The sequence below is a fragment of the Erpetoichthys calabaricus genome, chromosome 1, assembly GCF_900747795.2.
Source record: "Erpetoichthys calabaricus chromosome 1, fErpCal1.3, whole genome shotgun sequence".
Classification (NCBI taxonomy): Eukaryota; Metazoa; Chordata; class Cladistia; order Polypteriformes; family Polypteridae; genus Erpetoichthys; species Erpetoichthys calabaricus.
The window spans coordinates 131486350-131506733 of record NC_041394.2 but is presented as its reverse complement, the minus strand read 5'-3'; the positions used below and the strand labels follow the sequence as shown (position 1 = coordinate 131506733).

The 20384-nt window shown below is 37.7% G+C and overlaps 1 protein-coding gene across 1 annotated transcript in view; it reads right to left on the bottom strand.

The window, feature by feature from the left end:
- Positions 1-20384, bottom strand: part of dock5 (dedicator of cytokinesis 5) — a 268797-nt gene that overhangs the window by 189727 nt on the left and 58686 nt on the right. Inside the window, exon 2 of the mRNA XM_028806298.2 lies at positions 1283-1366. Coding sequence (XP_028662131.1) covers positions 1283-1366 — 84 coding nt within the window. The remainder of the gene's footprint in view (positions 1-1282; positions 1367-20384) is intronic.

Genomic DNA, 20384 nt, shown 5'->3' with positions numbered 1-20384 from the left:
AGAATCTGTGTCTTTCTGTGTTTGTCTATATAAATATATTGTGACGTGTACACAGCCCTGCCATGCTACGCATTCTGCTTCAAAAGTGCCTTCGCAAGCCCACGACACAGTAGAGCATCCTCACGACAATGAGTTCGTTCAAAGCTCTCTGCGCAGAGCGTACGTCATCCAGGGACCGATCCCCGATACGGGGTTGGGGTGGGGTATTTTAATTCGGACCTGGCCCACTTTCTCTTTGTCCCATCTCCTTCAGGACAATCCGATCACAATCCTGGATCTGCAGCCGCAGGGACCAACCTGAGGAGGAGGATTATCAGTACCTGGACTGAAGGAGTGAGCTGATGCGGAATGACTAATGAAGTCACTGCTTGCTTGCTGTGCTTGTGTGTTATAGAGTGGTAGCTCCCACCTCAATAAAAATGCTTGCTGTTCCTGTTAGAGGTTGTTAATAATGCTGATCTTTCTGAAGATTGTGACTCAGCCTTCTGTTTTGAGGTGCAAGACAGTGACTCGCGCATCACAATATACCATTCTGAAATACTGTACACTTTCTTTCCTGTAAATAGATAGATATTCATGCAGACAAGACACTGCCTGCTTCCTATCAGGTCAGTCTCACTTTATCTGCGGTCAATGCCAGGATGCTTGTCTCACAGACCAATGAGTAGGCCATAGGAAAAGCCATCCTTTTAAGATACCACTGTCCAGTTATTAGGTCTGGAGGGCTTGAGTAAGCCTGTTTAAACATAATGATTTTGCAAATGTTTAAAAAAGGAGCAAACACGGTGCATATCATGGACATGATATAAAATTAATGTGTAAAAACTATTAAATTGCTGATTAAAGCTCCAACTAAAGATAACAAAATTGGGGGTGGCAAAGAGACTAAGGCACTGCTGCCAGTTCAATCACTAACTGACCTCATGTATTTTAGCAATTCACTGCTAACACTCCAGCACCAGAAATACTTAGGTAACTGTACAATTTATTTATGTTTTGAATAAAAGTATCACCTAGTACATTATGCAAAGAATCATAAGTGAGATTTAAGCTATTAAATCTGACATATTAATATTACAAAATGAAGAAGACAGTTTCCTACAAGAACACACACACATTGTATTTGTTGTCTTTTTAGAGTGCTACATGATTACTGGAGCTTTATAACAGGCAGAAAACAGAAAAATATGGACAACTGTCCTTTTCAAAATGTGTTTTCACTATTTTATTTTTGTTACATTTACGACCTACAATGGAGATCAAAGGGATTTGCTAGACTCACCTTCAAAAACCTCCATTATCTGAACAGTGTCCCCAACTTGCAGTGACAGTTCATGCTCTCGCATGGCATCATAATTGTAGATTGCTGCGGAAACAAACATAAAAGAGACCATTAGAGAGGAACACTACTAATTAACAATAGCCTCTTATGAAAATTAGCAAACAAAATAGTATTTGCAGTAAAACTATTAGTAAAAAGGTTATTCAGTCACTATCAAATCTTCAAATAAAGTATGATTTATTCACAGCGTGTTGAATAAATTCTTACTGTTAGTACCTTATATCATTAGTTATTTTTGAACAATAAGATTTAATTGTCTTCGGTGGGCTGGCGCCCTGCCCGGGATTTGTTTCCTGCCTTGCACCCTGTGTTGGCTGGGATTGGCTCCAGCAGACCCCTGTGACCCTGTAGTTAGGATATAGCGGGTTGGATAATGGATGGATGGATGGATTTAATTGTATGAAAAGACAAATGCCAGTCAGTAAGATATGCATAAGATAAACAGAGTAATTTTCTACTGATCTATTCTCTTTTTTCCCCACTCACCTTGCAAGGTTGCACTGAGTCATTGCATTGTGGAGCAAGTCAGGAATAAACTTAAGAGTGGATGCTAATTCATACCAGAGTCAATTGCATAAAGGTTTATTTAAATATATGGGAAGAAATACCACAGTATGTAAATTTGCATTTGATATCATGAAATATTAGTACAGTTTAAAAGAATTAACAAAAAAAACAACTTTCTTGTGAGTTTTCAAATTTGCTGAAGGACCGTGGGCCACAGAGCAGTGACACACTCATTCTCACAATGAAGCTTCCCAGTTAAGTTCTTAGGGCCTGTTTCAGTCTTGCACCAGCCAGCTTCTTTTCATCAGGATTCTTCCTGCATGCATTACTTCAGGGTATGAAAAAAATCAAATGAATGTAGCACTAGTGGTAATCATCTCATTTTAAGTTGTCTAGACGCACCCTCTATTTTAAAATTTTTGAACAGTGACAAATTAGGTTGGAATTAGGTAGACTTTCATGAAATCATAACATAATCTATGAACTTGCGGGTTGCAAATGTGCTTTCAGCAATAATCTGGGCAGGTCTTTATCCATCCCATAAATGGAGGGTGTAACCTCATCACACATTTGCCATGTTTAGCATCTGGCATCTTTAATTAAAATGCTTTTATTTCTATTGAACACTAAATATATAAAGATGAAAAAGAATAGTATGTGCTAAAAAAAGTATTACCTTTTCCTTTACATATTTTTTAGCATATACTCAATCGCCAAGTGTTCAGTGGTCCCTGCATGTTAAACTGTGACTCTGTTATTTTATTGTGACATTCATTTCAAATAATCATTCAGTAAAAATGAACATTTAGCTATGTTGAAATGTAATACACTTGTTTTTCCTCTACCCAAATAAAATTGTCAATGTTTGCCAAGGGAATGATGTTTTTCAGAATTTAAAGCAAAAACATTATTCTGTTACTGTATACTGTATGTATATTTTCGTATATGTTACATAAATTCTGTTTATGTTTAAACATTACATTTTGTGTTAAATGTTGCATTTTATTTTATACTTGTATAGCAAGCAAAGTTATTACGGAAAAGTGAGCTTAATAAATATAAACTGAAATGACTTTAGCCATTAGATGCACAACATCATTTATGCATTTTGCCAGGTATCAGAGAATGGATCAAGAATGAAATGTTAACAGAAACAGAGAACATATTACTTAAAATAAAATTATATGGAATAAAAGGGATAGACAGGAAAATGCTCTAAAAGTTGGTTATCTTTAAATACAGCTAGTTCTTGACTGTCTCATCTTTGGTATGTCTTTGCATCGCTGTCAACATCAACATATAAAAAGTGGCAAGTAACTTTAGTCTAATTTAAATTTATATTTATCACTGTTTCTTAGATGTAATCCAAAAACACTAATATTCTACCTGAAATTCTCAATTTGGAGTAGACTGTCCTTACCAAGGCTATAATTAAGTCAAAAAGGAGGTTCTTTGTAGTTCCATATTGCATCTCATTTTCAGGTGGCTTTCAGCTATTCATAATCTGTGAGCCTTTCAGGCACTTTAATGAATGTTTAACAACATTAATGGTTTACTGCCTGCCTGTGTTAGGACTTGCATTGCTAATGCACAAACAAGTTTTACTAAGGTCATCCCATACTTAACAAATACAAATTTCCATAATCTCAAACCACAGCAAGATCTTTAACTATGTATAGGCTTTGATATTAATTAGAGATGTTCCTTCAAGACATGTAATTCTGTATGTTTCTGTATCAAGTAAGTAATAAGTGAGGGCTAAATGTGTTAAAATCATAACACACAATCAGTTGATCCTGAGTCGTCATTTTCAGCCAAGCACCAGTTCCTCTTAATAGAAGAAAACAACATCTCACTTATATTCAGCATATTTTCAAATCATTTTTGAACCTTTCTTTATGGGTAAGCAAGTCCATTTGCCCCTATTTAACTTACCAGAATTATTATGTGAATATTGCAAGTGCAATGAGTTTGAAAGATAATGATGTCTAAGTAAGCGTAAATTGTTTAGCCTATATTGGCAATAAAAATGCAAATTACATATCTAAATCCACGTTTTAATGCATTTAAACATAATTCCTGCCATCAAAGAGTAATTCACAAAATGTACTGTAAGCACAAGGCACAAGAATGAGCTTAGGAATCCTAATTCAATTACCCTGTGTTTAACTATTAAAATTATATTCATTCTCAGAATTTGCTTATTTGATAATGGGTTGCTAATTCTATACTAGCATCATCTAAAACAATACTGAATCCAGGGTCAGAAATGAACCTAATAAGTAGGTCTTTAGGGATGAGGTCAAAAAATAGAATATCAAGAAATATGTCACAGAAATGGAAAAACATTGTACAATGTTAACAAAGGCACTGTTTGGGCAGTTATTTGAACCTAGGTCTCTGGACATTAATAATTTCTAAACACATTTTTATTATACATCATATAATATTAATATTCATTATAAAGTGAACAATAAAACTGGATGCTATTATAGATGAAGCATCTGTTATTAAAGGTCTCAGTTTTAACACCCTAGAACAGGCACAATACCTTTCTACAGAGAAACCTGATATACACCAAAGATCAAGTAATGAAAAAATTATTAATTCATTGATACAGATTGATGGTTATTTTTAGATAATTCAATCCTTTTAATTATATATTTCATTCAGATATAAAGGCACTGTCACACTACCCATTCTTCCAATGATTTTTAGTTGCAGATTTTATTTATATAATGTTTGTGAGTCTGTGCAGTCACGTCTGGCATCCCCAGTGATTCCATCCAACCAGCCCGCAACTCGCCCCAGTGATTTTGTCTTCAGTCAGGGATAAGCAACATTCGTCCTAGAGGTCCGTCCTAGAGGTGCAGGTTTTTGTTCCAACCGAGTTGCTTAATTAGAAACCAATTCTTGCCAATAACACATCTTATTTAATTCCATGGTTTGTTAGTACTTTCATTCTGTCATGTCAGGTCATTTGTATATCCCTCCAGGACTTACATTGCTCATCCCTGTCTTAAATTGTAGATGTAGGCTCTGTGTATGCATGTGCTGATAGCCAATGATCACACACTCAGAAGTTCAATGATTAGAATGCGGCTGTAGGAACACAAAGGACACTCATGATCAGAAGACAGGCATGTCTGTCTGATGTCTCATGTTTGTTTTAACCAGACAGAATGGAAAAAGGAAAAAAAAAGGTTAAGAGGTTGAGAGTGCCTTATCTAGAAAGTATTTGTGTGGCACCAATACAGAAATGCAACACATCATACAGGGGTTGGCTGGCCATTGAGCCAGCTACTTGGAAGTACCATACATATAATGCAATAAACAAGGAAAAAGGAGCAAGGACCTTGCAAAAAGGAAAGGCTCGTCTCTCTCTAATATTGTGCAATTTATGTACCACAAAAGAATGGAACAAAGAAGAAAAAAAATGAAGGAGAGATTGTGGCTGAACTTGCTGTACTTGTAAATCTTTCACACAGCACCTGCTGCATTAGGCAGCCAATTATGGGTTTCGGTAAAGGGTCTAGGTGCTGGCCTCCATTGCTTCTATTCACTCTACTTATTACTAGTCTCTCATACTTGAATCTTACCTTCTGTACAACGTAAAGATGATCAGGGCAATAAAACTCAATTTTGTCTATCGATTGTATTCCAAACTATTTCCTATCTTACATCATTTATCTTTTTATATTTGCAGGGGATAGTTGTAATTTCGCCTTGTGCCCTGTGTTGGCTGGGATTGGCACCAGCAGACCCCCGTGACCCTGTGTTTGGATTCAGCGGGTTGGAAAATGGATGGATGGATGGATGGATAGTTGTAATTTCTGCTGTTCCTCATTGGGCTCTAGGCAGTTACACAGACTGGTCCTACATTTTATTGTATTTCTTTAATGGTAAACAAATATATAGTCTAAGGGCCTCTAAACCTAAAGAAATATATTTCACTTTCCTGATTACTTTAAGCACTAAAAGCATAACACTTCCTGTCTTGAATTCTTATTCATCAGTATATTTCAATATTTAATGATTGTACTAAGGTTAATATTTCCTCATTTAAATTTCTTCACCTTTAGGGTATACACAGCTTAACATAATATTATGCAGTACCTTGGTTGCATCTTATGCTACGTCCTCATTGTCTTCATTCAAAAATGCAGACGTTAATCTCCATTTTCTCCTTTCTTCCACACTACTCCAGTATTTTTAGCCTCCAAAAACTGAGATTTTTGAAAACATTCTCCAGAGGCACATGCAGTAATTCTGAAAATGCCAGCTCAGCACTATAATGCCACCAGGTGAAAACACAGACTCTAACTGCACTCTGATTTGTTCATGCTTATTACTTAGCCCTTCCCTGATTGGATCCTGCTTGTTACAATGTCTTATTCCATGATTGGTCACCCTTCATGGAAGAAAGCCATATTCTAACATGGGTGACATAGAAGAGTTGCTTTCCATGGCACTTGTTGTGTTATTTTCCTTTAAGCCTTGTCACACATGTGGACTTCGGAGGTAACTCAGGGGTCTGACTAAGATTAAATTGCCGCGGCAGGGACTAAATGAGTGGACTAACACTTGTTCTTCCCCCTTTTTCAGATCCTCTGAAGAGAACAGCCAGACCTAATCTTCCTCTTCCTGTTCCTCACCATGCCCATGATGACCGCATTTCCTACAATTACCTAATTTTCCCGCCTCTTACTTCTTTGGGGCTATTTAAGCCACCCATATTAACCTTTGTTTTCAGTCTTTCTTTTGTTGAAGACCAGTCTACAGTATTTGGATTATTCTGCAGAATTGCCACTATATTTTGATGTTTTCCTTAACAATATATGGGGTGGATCCCCACAAAACCTTTTCTGCCTTGTCTCTCTTTTACACCATCTATGGTAAATTGCTTTCTATACAGTTTGAATGTAGCATACATGCGCAAAAGAAAAACGCTGGTTGCGACAGTTTTGTGATAAATTCTGCATTACAATCACTTCAAGGATATTTTCATAGATGCATACAAAGCCAGTGCAGAAGAGTATCTATATCATATTTTGTCTTTATTGTGTTTTTGGTTATTTTAGTGTGGATGGAGATACTTTTGGAAGCAATGTGAAAACACTAGTGCGGACGACAATCGTTTTCATATAATAACACCATTTTTAAATGGAAGCATTGTAGTGTGGACATAGCCTTAAACTCATGTGCATATCTTAATAATTCAACTAACACAAGGGAGAAAGGTGTATATTGCATAAATGGGATTTTCATGTAAGTTGTAATGAAAGCATTTAATTGTTATAAGTTGCCTTGGTTTATTTGTCTCCTACACAGATGGTGTATAGGTATAATTTTAGTCTTTTCATTTCAGGGTTTTTATTCAGTGTATAAACATAAATCATACTTAGCTATTTTTTTTAAATTCACATAGCAGAATCAAAATCAAATTTCACTTTATTGGCCAGGTTCACTAATATGTATTAGAAATTTGTCTTGATAGTATTGTTGCAACAAATAAGAACAACACAGAATACAAAAGATAAGTATAAGAATATAAAATATAAAATGATAAAAATATGATGCAGCATACAAGGACAATGCCAAAAAATAAAGAGATAGTAGGATTCAAATGTCTAGGCAGTCTAGAGTGTAGTTATACAGTACATAGATACTGAGTAATAGCTCAGACCTGATTAGTACGAATAACTGCTTGTGGAAAAGAACTATTTTGGTGATGTGCTGTTTTAGCTTTCACTGCACAAAGATTTTGCCAGAGGGAAGTCTTTAGAACAGGTGATGCCTTGGGAGAGTCAGATCAGCAATGATCTTTGCAGCCCTTTTCCTTACCCTGGACTCATGCTGTATAGGACTTCAGTATGCGATAAGTTACAGCCTGTATTCCTTTCACAGTCTTTGGTGATGCGTTGCAGTTTGACCTTAGCCTGAACGGACAGTTATAGATGAAGTCAGAATGGACTCGATGATGGGTGTGTAGACCAATATTGCTTGAGGGAGATTGAATCACTTCAGCTGATGCAAAAATAAAATTCTCAGATGGGCTTTCTTAATAATGCATGAGATGTTATTGTGCCATTTAAGGTTTTGTGACAGTACAGTGCCCAGAAACTTTAAATGACTCTGTCATCCTAACACTTGAGCCATTTATAGCATGTAATTGGAGAGCAGGTGACTGTTTCCTGAAATGTGCTGAGTTTTTTGAATGCTAAGGTCCAAATTATTATGGCTTCTTGTTGTAAATGGAATCATCATTGTTTGATGTCTTAAAATAGAAGGAATAACTTACCGCTGTACATAAAATACTTCACATACTTTATAATCACTATCACCTAGACTAACATCTATTCAGAAAATATGACAGATAGGCCACTCAAGATGTAAATAACAACCTAAAAAAGATAAAAATGGCCACCCCTACAGGAAATTAAAAAGCACTGAAATACTGAGGTTTATACAGTAGCAGGGAATTAAAACTACAGATCAAACATGCATATGAAAGGCTAAAAAAGAAAATGAAACAAATGCAAACAGAACAAAATTTCAGCAGTGCTCAGGTTAAATAAATAAATAAATAGATAGCTAAATAAATAAGTAAGGCTGAAGAAACAAACAAGCAGGAATATGTCCATTTTTGAAGCAGTAATACTTGGAAGTCCCCAGTAAGAAGTACCGGTAATAAACAAACCCACTGGTCCATAAGGTGTTTCACTAATAGTCTCAATTTACATTACTTCATTTGTGATTCTAAGTTCTACCTCTGTTCCCATGAATGTGCCCTGTGATGTACTGGCATCCCATGCAGGGCTGGTGCTTACCTGGCACCTAGTTTTGCTATAAAGGCCTCTTGCTGCCAGGTATGAAGCAAGTTTGAGAATGTTTTACTATGCTAAGATAAAAGAAATAATATTGCTGAACTTATTTCAGACTTGTGCAGCATGGAAAAAGTAATTTGAAATTGTAAATGTTTACTCTTCAGCATTGCAAGGACTACATGTAGTAAGCTTGAGATATACTTATATTAAAATGGTATTCTGAATGACAACTTGAATTAATCTAGTAATATCTAGAATGGGAAATTTGTATCATACCATACTAGATTGATTTTTTTTACTATACTGCCATTAAAATGTTACTTGCATGACATCTGATTTGTTGAAGCAGTCAGTTAAAGTAGCAGACAAAACCAAAGTACATATCATAGTTTATTTTTAGTTTCATAAAGTCTTTGAAACCATGCTGCACAGAAGATACTATAAATGCTGAAGCTAGATGCCAGCCTCTACAGCATGACTTAAGCCGGCAATGTTTTGATGTGGAAGAAGGGCAACCCAGAATTTTATGCTAACTCTTTTTTCTAACAATCAGTGGATATTTTAATCTTTTTTATTGCTTTTATATGCACTTAAGACAAGTCCTTTGACTTAATTAATGACTGCATGAGTATGAAGTTAATTTTAGTCTGTCACATTGTATAGTGTATATGCTACAGTATGCAGTACATTTACTGTATATCTGATATGCATTTACTAATTTTATCCAAAAGTAACAAATGCATAAAATGAGTGAATATAACATACATAAGATAAATTTAGTCATTTTCATGCAACTATCTATGTACAATAAAAAGTAACAAAGCAGCTCAAACTAATACAGTGCTCCAAATCTGAAGAAAAGTGCTGTAAACAGTTTATAACAGGGGTCCTCAATCACGGTCCTGGAGGGCCGCAGTGGCTGCAGGTTTTTGCTACAACCCAATTGCTTAAAAAGAAGCACTTATTGCTCAAGTAACATTTCCACTACACTTTAGTTGTCTCGCTCGTTTAGATTTTGAACCTTTATTGCTTATTTTAGTCTTAAACAGTTGTAGTCTTGGTTTTTAATGGCTCCTAATTTAGCAATAAAATGCAAATGACAAAATAGACCAGCATTTCTCCATTTAGCCTGTTACCATTTACACCTGTGAATATTTCTCATGCACTATTGGGTTTAATTAAATACTTGTGAAGGACTGAGAATTACTCATCAATTTTAGCCTTCAAATCATTTGGATGATATCCTTAGAAAGGGGAAGAAAATCTAGGATATGAGAATTACCTGACATAGCAGAGTTAAAGCACCAACAAGCCATGAAATTAAATTATTGGCAAGACTTGCTTTCTAATAAAGCAACCAGGCTAGAACAGAAACCTGCAGCCACTACGGCCCTCCAGGACTGTGAGGAGCCCTGGTTTATAATATAACAAAGTGAAACATTTTTTCAGAATTTGACAGGAATTCACTACTGTAATTTTGAAGTAAGCATGCCGGGCCTGTTATGAGCCCTTTTATTTTCCATATATTTCTGTCTCTCTATATACAGTATAAAAGAAAATCCTGGAATGGAAAGCAAATGCAAGGCTACGATACGTGATCATCTCGAAAGACATTTTAAAGACCCGTGAGACCAAGGAGACTTGCCATGGTGCGTCTCGCGGGGACTGTAAACATGAGACTTGGTGCCAAGAGATTATCCCAGGGCCATAGCAAAAAGGACAGCGGCTATACAGGCTTTAAAAAGATCGAAGGGCAGCGTGACAGCAGTAGTGAGCGCGACAGCAGCAGTGAGCGCGAGCAGCATTATACATCCATTAAGTGCCTTGAGCATGGGAAAGGCGCTATATAAATAAAATGTATTATTATTATTATTTATTATCCTGCAAGAAAGAATTCAACCACGCCCAGGGCCAGAAATAAAAGACAGGTATTGCTTTTACAACATCACGCGAGACCAGGCAGTGAGCCATCATTTAAAACAAGTCAACAGACCTCTAAGCTAGAAGTTGTTGGATTGCTTTTGGCAGGCAAGCATCATGTGCTCCAAGCTCTTAAAACAACGACATGAGACTGTAAGAAGAGGAAGCTAGCAAGCAGCAATAAGACAGAAAATGATCCAAAGGCATATCCTTAGCGTACGTTCAGCCGCAACACCCTTCAAAACACAAGCAGTATTATATGTCTGGGAAGAAAGAGATGTAACCTCGCGCGGGGCAGGAAATAAAGTATTGTTTTTACAAAAGTTTTTAAAGTAAAAGTGAAAATAATGCAAATGTAACAATTCACAAGAAAATAACAAATCTCTTTAAATTGTAGATTGCCTGCCTAAGGTAAAGTCATCCCTGATGAATGGGGACGTGGGAATGAGGGGTCCTTTCATCGGATTAGCGCTATTTCAGATGTGGAATGGCAAAATGGGGGAGGCAGCTTGATGAATGAGGTCTCCAGGACTTAAAACAAATCCAAATCATATTATGTGATATCATCTAATGTGAAATTCTACTCCCTACTTCTAGAATTTTTATTTTTATACTGTATTGAGGATTTATTCTGTTATATGTATTGTACTGTATTGTATTGACCCCCTTCTTTTTGACACCCACTGCACGCCCAACCTACCTGGAAAGGGGTCTCTCTTTGAACTGCCTTTCCCAAGGTTTCTTCCATTTTTTCCCTACAAGGGTTGTTTTTGGGAGTTTTTTCTGGTCTTCTTAGAGGGTCAAGGCTGGGGGGCTGTCAAGAGGCAGGGCCTGTTAAAGCCCATTGCGGCACTTCTTGTGTGATTTTGGGCTATACAAAAAATAAATTGTATTACAGTAATCCCTCGCTATATCGCACTTCGCCTTTCGCGGCTTCACTCCATCGCGGATTTTATATGTAAGCATATTTAAATATATATCGCGGATTTTTCGCTGCTTCGCGGGTTTCTGCGGACAATGGGTCTTTTAATTTCTGGTACATGCTTCCTCAGTTGGTTTGCCCAGTTGATTTCATACAAGGGACGCTATTGGCAGATGGCTGAGAAGCTACCCAGCTTACTTTTCTCTGTCTCTTGCGCTGACTTTCTCTGATCCTGACGTAGGGGGTGTGAGCAGGGGCACTGTTCGCACACCTAGACGATACGGACGCTCGTCTAAAAATGCTGAAAGATTATCTTCACGTTCCTATCTTTTGTGCAGCTGCTTCCTGAAAGGACATGCTGCACGGTGCTTCGCATACTTAAAAGCACGAAGGGCACGTATTGATTTTTTTATCTGTCTCTCTCTATCTCTCTCTCTCTCTCTCTGCTCCTGACGGAGGAGGTGTGAGCTGCCGCCTTCAACAGCTTTGTGCCGCGGTGCTTCGCATACTTAAAAGCCAAACAGCCCTACTGATTTGTTTGCTCCTTTGAAGATTAAGATATGTTTGCATTCTTTTAATTGTGAGACTGAACTGTCATCTCTGTCTTGTCATGGAGCACAGTTTAAACTTTTGAAAAAGAGACAAATGACTGTTTGCAGTGTTTGAATAACGTTCCTTTCTCTCTACAACCTCCTGTGTTTCTGCGCAAATCTGTGACCCAAGCATGACAATATAAAAATAACCATATAAACATATGGTTTCTACTTCGCGGATTTTCTTATTTCGTGGGTGGCTCTGGAACGCAACCCCCGCGATGGAGGAGGGATTACTGTATATATCTGGTAAACCGAACACGGGGGTGGGCGAGCAAAGCGAGCAGGGGGCGGAGCCCCCTAGTATACATAAAAAAATAACTTTTAATAGGCTTCACCTGTTATATAGATCTCTGATTCAGGTCGGGGGTAAGGGCTCAGTTTTATGGATTATTTTCAGAAAATGTAACTGTACTTGCTATGTTCTTCTCAATTGATTTTGTTGCTGTGTTCTGTTATTGCATTTTGTCCCTTAAGTAAATAAAAATATCAAAAAATAGAAGGCTTTTGTTACACCAAAAATAACAAAAGTTAGGGACAAACACAGAATGTACTAAACTTTCAAACAAAAAGCTAGGTCTCCTACCTAACCTGTAGACACACCGGCTAACATTCGGGGTAACAAGCCCATCTGCTCACCTACAAAAAGCACTCCAAGACACGTCTCTTTCTCATCTCTTATACTCCTTCTCTACAATATCTCATCCAGAAAGACTACAACCCTTTCCATCTGATGACTCAACATCGCTTAACTCTGGCAGGTGGCGACCATTTTAAATCCATGAGTTTTGGGTTCTGGGGCATCCACAGATTCACTTAGGTGTTTAGAAGTTAGTGTTGGACTGGTACTAAAATTTTGACTTGAGTACTGATACCAGTACAAAAACAAAACCAAAGGAAATAACGGGTAGACAGCCCCCTTATCCAAGTGATTTTGTTTTCTCAATTTGCATACATGCGTGCCACTCTACTCAACCGCACATGTAAACACATGCTGCTTGGAGAATACATAGACAACAGTGGGGTCTGTTGAGAGGGAGTGATTGTTTCATTTGTAAAACTATTAACTTCCGGTATCAAAATTAGCTTAATTCCAGTAACCATACAGTTTTAAAAATTGGTGTTTTTTCAGTACTGTTATAACAAGCAAACCTAATCAGACATACGCAACAAAATTCCAGCAACCCCAGAATACATTTGGCCACAAGTCCATTTATATGCCCTTTGTTATATGCATCACAGCTCCAAGTGCATTTCCCTTGGGCTCTGTAGTGTAGTTAGTTACGTGCCTTGGGAAATAAGGTTTGCATACTGCCTGTCGCCCACTCGAATTTTCCTGGTACCCTCTATGTATCGTGGTGTTCCTTCTCTACATGCAACTGTTTGAAAGCTCAGCATCCAATTTAAATACTTGGTAATGCAAGTATAAAATAAACTAAACCCTTTGCTAAAAACATCATTACAATTGTCATTACTGAATATTTTACATCTTGTCCAAGTGTCTAGCATGTAAGTGCTGGTAATAGTTAGGGAATGACGGTCTTTCTTTGTATGCTTCTGTAATGCCTGACTGCTCAGCCACAGATAATTTAAAGAATATAGTTAGGCTCTCTAAACGCCTGCAGGAACATGTCAGATTGCTAGTGTCAATGTGGTAAACGCACTATAATTGCCATTTTGTCAGTCCCCATAATAATCCAAAGTGGAGTCAACAAGATTTACAAACTTTATAATGACCTACTGTTGAAGACCTGAGCTTACGTTTCATCTGGCTTTCAGCAGTGAGAAAGGCTAAGAGCCCTGTCGGGTTTGTTTGCTACAATTAAAAAGGTGCAAAGGAGGCAGACTTATAAGGAAAAATCCACTCAAATATTATAATTTTTGTTATCTGTTACTTATCTTGCATTGTTTGTATTAATGTCCAAGAAAAATTTCCTAATACAATGGGTTTCAATGAGATGCAGATTGAAGTGGCTTATTTTAACAATATTTTAGCCAGAATGCATATGTTTGGGTCATTGTAAGCATATGCCTGGATACATGATACATGTATTATGCAACACAAGTAATTTAATATTTTTTTGGCATTTGCATTATTTCTTTTTTGCTGTTCCTTGAGCTTGGTCTCCATTGAGACCCATTGTATCCAGAATTGTATGATCTCTGTTCTCCATTAAAAACATGAAATTCATAGTTTTGCTTGGCCATCACTTCAAACCACAATGGGAGAGAACTGTTTTAAATAATGTACTTGTCCTATCCTATTAAGTGTGGCATTTTTAATTAGAATGCCAGAAAAAATCAGGCATTATTATGTAAAACTAGACTCTTTGGGAAAGGCCATTAGAAATGGCTTAAAGGCATAAAAGGTTTATATAGGAGAAAGGTGAAGGTCTTTACCATTTGTAGATTGCGCACGAGAAATTCTGACTTATGAGAAGGTACCTGCTTATTAGTCCCAGTGGCATTTCAAGAATTTGTTTTCCTGTTTTATCTCTGCACTTGTGTTCTCATTTGTTTCATATGCATGTGTCTGCCAAACACAATCAGAATAAAAGAGAAGCAGCTTCCTGTCTGGTGCATTTGAGAAAATGTGCCAAGGTTACCAGTGTGAAAACTGCTGCCTGGTTTTGCAAAGAAGTTGTCAAAACATGTAAGTGTACATTTCAAGGAGAAAGAGGAGCAGAAAACCACACAAACAAGTACTGCAAAGGCTAATATGAAACATTTGCAACCCACCTCCTGGAAACATATCATCCATAAATTAGAAAAGCGCCATTGTAACAAAACAATGGAATCATTATAAAGAAGCTGAGCTAAAAAAATATCAAAATGATGCAGCCAACTGGTATCTGCTTTCTGATAAAAAAATAAATCAAAATAACAGAATCTGCGTCTGGCATCCATGTGGGCTGCACCCTCACAAACAAATAAACAGTTTAGAAAGCTCGAATTAAACAGGAAATTCCTATTTGGACAAGTACCCACTTCTAGAAAAGCAACACTTACATGATGGGCTTCCAAAACAGGACATATTTTTTAAGATAAAATCATTCATCCATCCACCTATTAAACCCACCTAATGAAATTTTAGGAGAGTCAGTGCCTATCTATACAGAATTGGGCACAGTCCAGGAATTAAATGATTCCCCAGTCCATAACAATTAGAATTAATTTTGTTTTTAAAAATACAGTCCAATCTCAAACTATGTTAAAGTCACTGAAGTGAAGTTTCTTCTCATGACACAGCTAATTTTATTCCAGGCCCGAGTTGAATCACAATTTTCTTTTTTATTCCCTGCCTTTAATGTATTCAATTTAGATTTTTTTTTGTTCTTTATTTCGCCTTATACAATTTCTTGTATTAGGAATTTGTTAGTTTTCGCATACCCCTTGGGGTCAGAGCACAGGGTCAGCCATTGCACAGCACCCCTGGAGCAATTGTAGGTTAAGGGCCCAGCAGAGCAGGAACTCTTTTGGCAGTGCCAAGGATTCAAACCGGCAACCTTCTGGACACCAACGCAGATCCTTAGCCTCAGAGCCACCACTCCACCCAATTATGACAAAACTCTCCAAAATAAACTCACTGTAAAAAACGTTTACAAAGTAAGCCAACTGCAGTGTTTCCCCAATCACTGAAAATACTAGGTAGGCCACCCGGTATTCACGATTTTATAGGTGCGGAAAACTGGTGAGGTGGTAAGGGCTGAATGGTAAAGACACTGAAGCACACAATCTTGAAGCAAATGCAAACCTTTGAAGGGGAACACTGCGAATGATTAGCCTATGACGTTTGTTTGCTTACTTTTACAAAGTGATCCTTTTCTTATTACAATGTTCTGTTAAAATGACTCTCACCTTGCCTTACAATAATGTAATTAGTCACGTACTGCGATTCATTTGGAGTTCAAGGCCCAGCGAATGAGGAGTAATGAGATTTTAGCAACTTGAGTCCTGAAGTGTGACATGCCTTCCTTGTAAAACTCTGACAAGAAATTCAAGTAGTGATTCCTTTCTCTAACCTCTGCAAGGGGCCAAGTGAATAAGATTCAATTGACTCTTTTAAAAGATTTAATGGCTTTTATAATGGCATGGTCTATTTTTGGAATATGCTATAAATGACAATTGTTTATGTATGCCTTTTTCTGGGCATGCCTATTTTGCTTATAATTTGATTAAAAATGTGTATTCCTTTTTGAGGACATTTTTCATAAATGTAAATGTATTTCTTTTTTTTTGTAGATATGGTGTTATAGTAATTAATTTAAATACTGTGCAATCCTTTTTTTGATTGCAAAAAGAGATTTTGTACGTTATTTAATAACTTATTACTTCTATTATATAATTACTTATCATGTATTACCTCACTACAAGTTACTGAAATACTATTATTTATTTATAAATGCTCTTTATGAAAGACCCCTTTCCACTTTACATTACATTTATTTATTTGGCTGACGCCTTTATCCAAGGCGACTTACAACATTTATGATACAATTGGTTACATTCCTTTTGTCTTTCCAATTGAAGCACGGGCAGCTCGAGTGACTTGCTCAGGGTCATACAGTGTCAGTAGTGGGATTTGAACCCCACAACCTCAGGGCTTGAAGTCCAAAGCCTTAACCACTATACCACACTGCCTATTGTGCACACTTCCTTATTCACTACCGGGTCAGCAACCAATGCCACCCATACAGGAAACATTGATCTGGGTCCAAAACGTTGCTGCCAGAGTCCTACGTACAGTAGTATTACGATCAAACAACATCTAGGCTGGCTACCTTAAATTGGTTTCCTATTAGTTTCAAAAGTATTTTTGTGATGGTGTTACTTGCTAGACCCGGCCCTCCCAAACACTTTGGCACTATAACCCTAGAACCCCCAGCAATTTTCAATAATTCTGAAAAACAAACATTTTGATTTCTAAAAGTAAAATATTATTACATGATGATAATATGATAAGCCACAATGTTCTGTATAGAGTTGAGAAATCCTTCTTGTGTACACAAAGTTTTTGTCTAACATCCTAATACATTTGATTAACTAGAGATTTTTGTAATGATTGATTGTGCATTGTGATAGACTGGTGTGTTGTCCTCCTCCATCAGGACTAAAGAAGTTAATAAATTCTAAGACCTGTAAGACGCTAGGGGTTGCTGTTGCCCCTTTAAACCCAACAGACAGACACTCAGGACACAAAGTAAAAGCACGAAAAAGTATTCTAATTCTTTTTTCTTCTTCCACAGTAAGTCAGTAATAATGGTAACAATTCCCTCTCTCTCTCTCTATTCTCCTCCACACCTCCCAGCAAGCATTGTCCACTATTCACCCGACTCTGCCTCGCTTGCTGGGTGCTTCACAGTCCTTTAAATAGTCCATGACCCGGAAGTGCTTTTGTCCTTCCTCCCACATGGCTTGCCAGCACTTCTAGGTCAGATGGAGAATCCCAATTCTTTAATCAGCCTGGAAGTACTTTGGGGCTCCTGTCCTCATGACATCCTAGTACTTCCGGGCTGCAAGGGAAGCATGGCTCCCCATGTCCTTTCACAGGTCCCCCTGGAGGCACCCACAGCACCCAACAGGGCTGAGAAACCGGACTCCAAGTCCCAGGATGCCCTGGAGGAATCCGGGGCACCGCTACACTAGGGAGCTGCCATCTAGCGTTTTGGAGGAGGCAGTGTCCTAGAAAAGCTGCCTTCCCCTGTCCTTCAAACTCAGAGGCGTCCAGGCAGGGTTGAGCTGCCAGCCATCCGCCACAGACCAATAAAAAAAGCCAAACAGAAAAAGTCATAGTCACACCAGTTTCTGCACATCAGATTATCTAGTTAAAACAAGTTATTTGTTATTGTAGCCACGATAAGAAGAAGATAGATTTGAAAAGATAATTTCTCCAGATCCAGAGAGTGTGCTTTGAAGACGAGTTGGTTTTCAATTGCTTTTTTTTCTTGATTTGTATTGATGCTAACCTGCTAATTTAGACATACTTACAGCTTTTCATTTATTTTTGGTGTGAAATGCATTTTAAAGTAGATGAAAATAAGCTGTCTTTTCTGACACCATTTTGTTGTCCCAGGGGCATTGCCATTTTGACTCTCTAGTTGCTACAGTGTTGCTACTTTAAACGATAAGAAGTACACAACACAACAAGCAGTCCACTGACTAGTTATCCAAGATTACAGATTCTCTAAGAGTTTGTGAGCATGTCTACTTTGTGTTTGTAAGTAAGTAAAAGTAACTAAAAAAGTAAAAGTAAAGTAAAAAATTTATTTTAAAAAGTACCTATCACAGGCAAAAGTCACAAAGCACTGAAAAACAGTACAGTGGAACCTCGGGTCACGAACGTCTTGGACCATGTACAAATCAGGTTACGACCAAAAAGTTTGCCAAACTTTTGCATCTGTTCACGACCACACACTCGGGCGACAAACAAGCCAGTTTTCCTTCCGGTTAGTACGCGCCGATGATTTCCGCATGTGTTCAGTCTCTCCCTGTGCATTCCCTGTGCAGCGAGCGAGCGAGAGAGAGTGTGTGAGAGCAAGAGAGAGCTTGAGAGCACAAGCGAGCGAGAGAGAGAGAGAGCGAGAGCGAGCGAGAGAGAGAGAGCGCGAGCGAGCGTATATATATTTACATACAGCTCGTACGGTCCAGAACGGATTAATTGTATTTACATACAATCCTATGGGGGAAATTACTTCGGGTCACGACCAAATCGGGTTGTGACCAGAGTTTTGGAACGAATTACGGTCGTGACCTGAGGTTCGACTGTACATAGAAAAAAATGAAATATGAAAAAAGAATACAGAGCAAAGACAGTACAAAAAAACACCCACAGAATGACAGCACTACCCAAACGCCAGTCCAAAACAAATGTGTCCCAAGTTAATATCCAAACAGAGATTCTACTGATCTCAAAGCCAGTGGAATATGCAGGCTCCAGAGACCGCCAGGAAACAACATGGCAACGATCCGAACTGAACTTGATCAAAGCATATCCATTCCAGAAAACAAAGCCAGATGAAATCCAATTCTTACCAACAAGACCATGGCATTTTCCCTGCGTCCAGTGTCCTCTCCATCCCATCAGAGGCCGACAAACCGGAGTACACCAGAGGTGAGCAGGTGTTCTCTATAGAAGCGGTGGGACAGACACTTTCTCTTCACCCAGTTTATACCCCATCAGTTCCTCAGCAGAAACTCAAAAGTCACAACAAAGTCATCACAAGAAAGTAAAGAACTGAATCTATTCACCAATGAGCAACAAAAAGAAAAATAAACTTAAGTATAATCGAGAGCATCAGATGGCAAGCCACACACAGGCACCAGTAAAAGATTATTAAGCTTTCTGCATTGACAGTGATTTTGGTTTATAGTTTTGGATTCTCTATTTTGTGCATTTGACATCAATCACTGGCCCAATATTTTGACTACGTTCCGCCATCTAGTCCCAAAACCAATCCAAATGGCTTTATTGTCATTCTGCAGTACACAACAAGAATAGTCATGAAAACAGGCAAGGTACTGAAGTCAAAAACAGAACTAACTAGCAAAACAAAATGTTAATCAAAACATTGTGGTCAAAATTTCAAGAGTCTGAGGTCCTACGCATTGCTAAAGAACATTTGCCTAACAATTGGTAAACTAACAAAGATTTGTTTGATATCTGTATGACTCCAACAGCCTGGATAATGAGAGCTGAGCATTGCCATTTTAAACAGTAGATGAGCAAAGGACTTCCTACATAAACATTTCAGCACTGATCTAAGGGGCTTCATCAGTTCTACTGAATATATATATATATATGTAAAACAAATCATTAGTAAGGGAAACATTTATGACCACAAGGTACACTGATAAGGATAATTTCAGTTCTGTTCTTTTAAATAATGATTTACTGATGCTGTCCACAAGCAGTAAATAGATAAACTGAATACATGCTCCTCCAGTAAAATGTATCTATGGCACTCAGGATGTAATGGTTACCTTTGTCCGCATTTTTAGATGAAAGAGGAGTATAGTAGGGAGGAAAGCTACTAATAATGGGGAAAAAAAATCGATACATCTGAGTTTTGAAATATTTTCCACCACGATCACAATACTGAGAAGAAGTATAGGCCACCAAGTACAGATCTGGGAAATGTGGTCTGACATCTAATTGAAAGGAAAAAGCAAAGCATTTTATTAGTAGTACATGCAAATCAAGATTCCCATTGTAATGAACTAGCTGCCCAATAATCTTGATTATCCACCCAGTTATCCACAGAGGACTCCTTGCG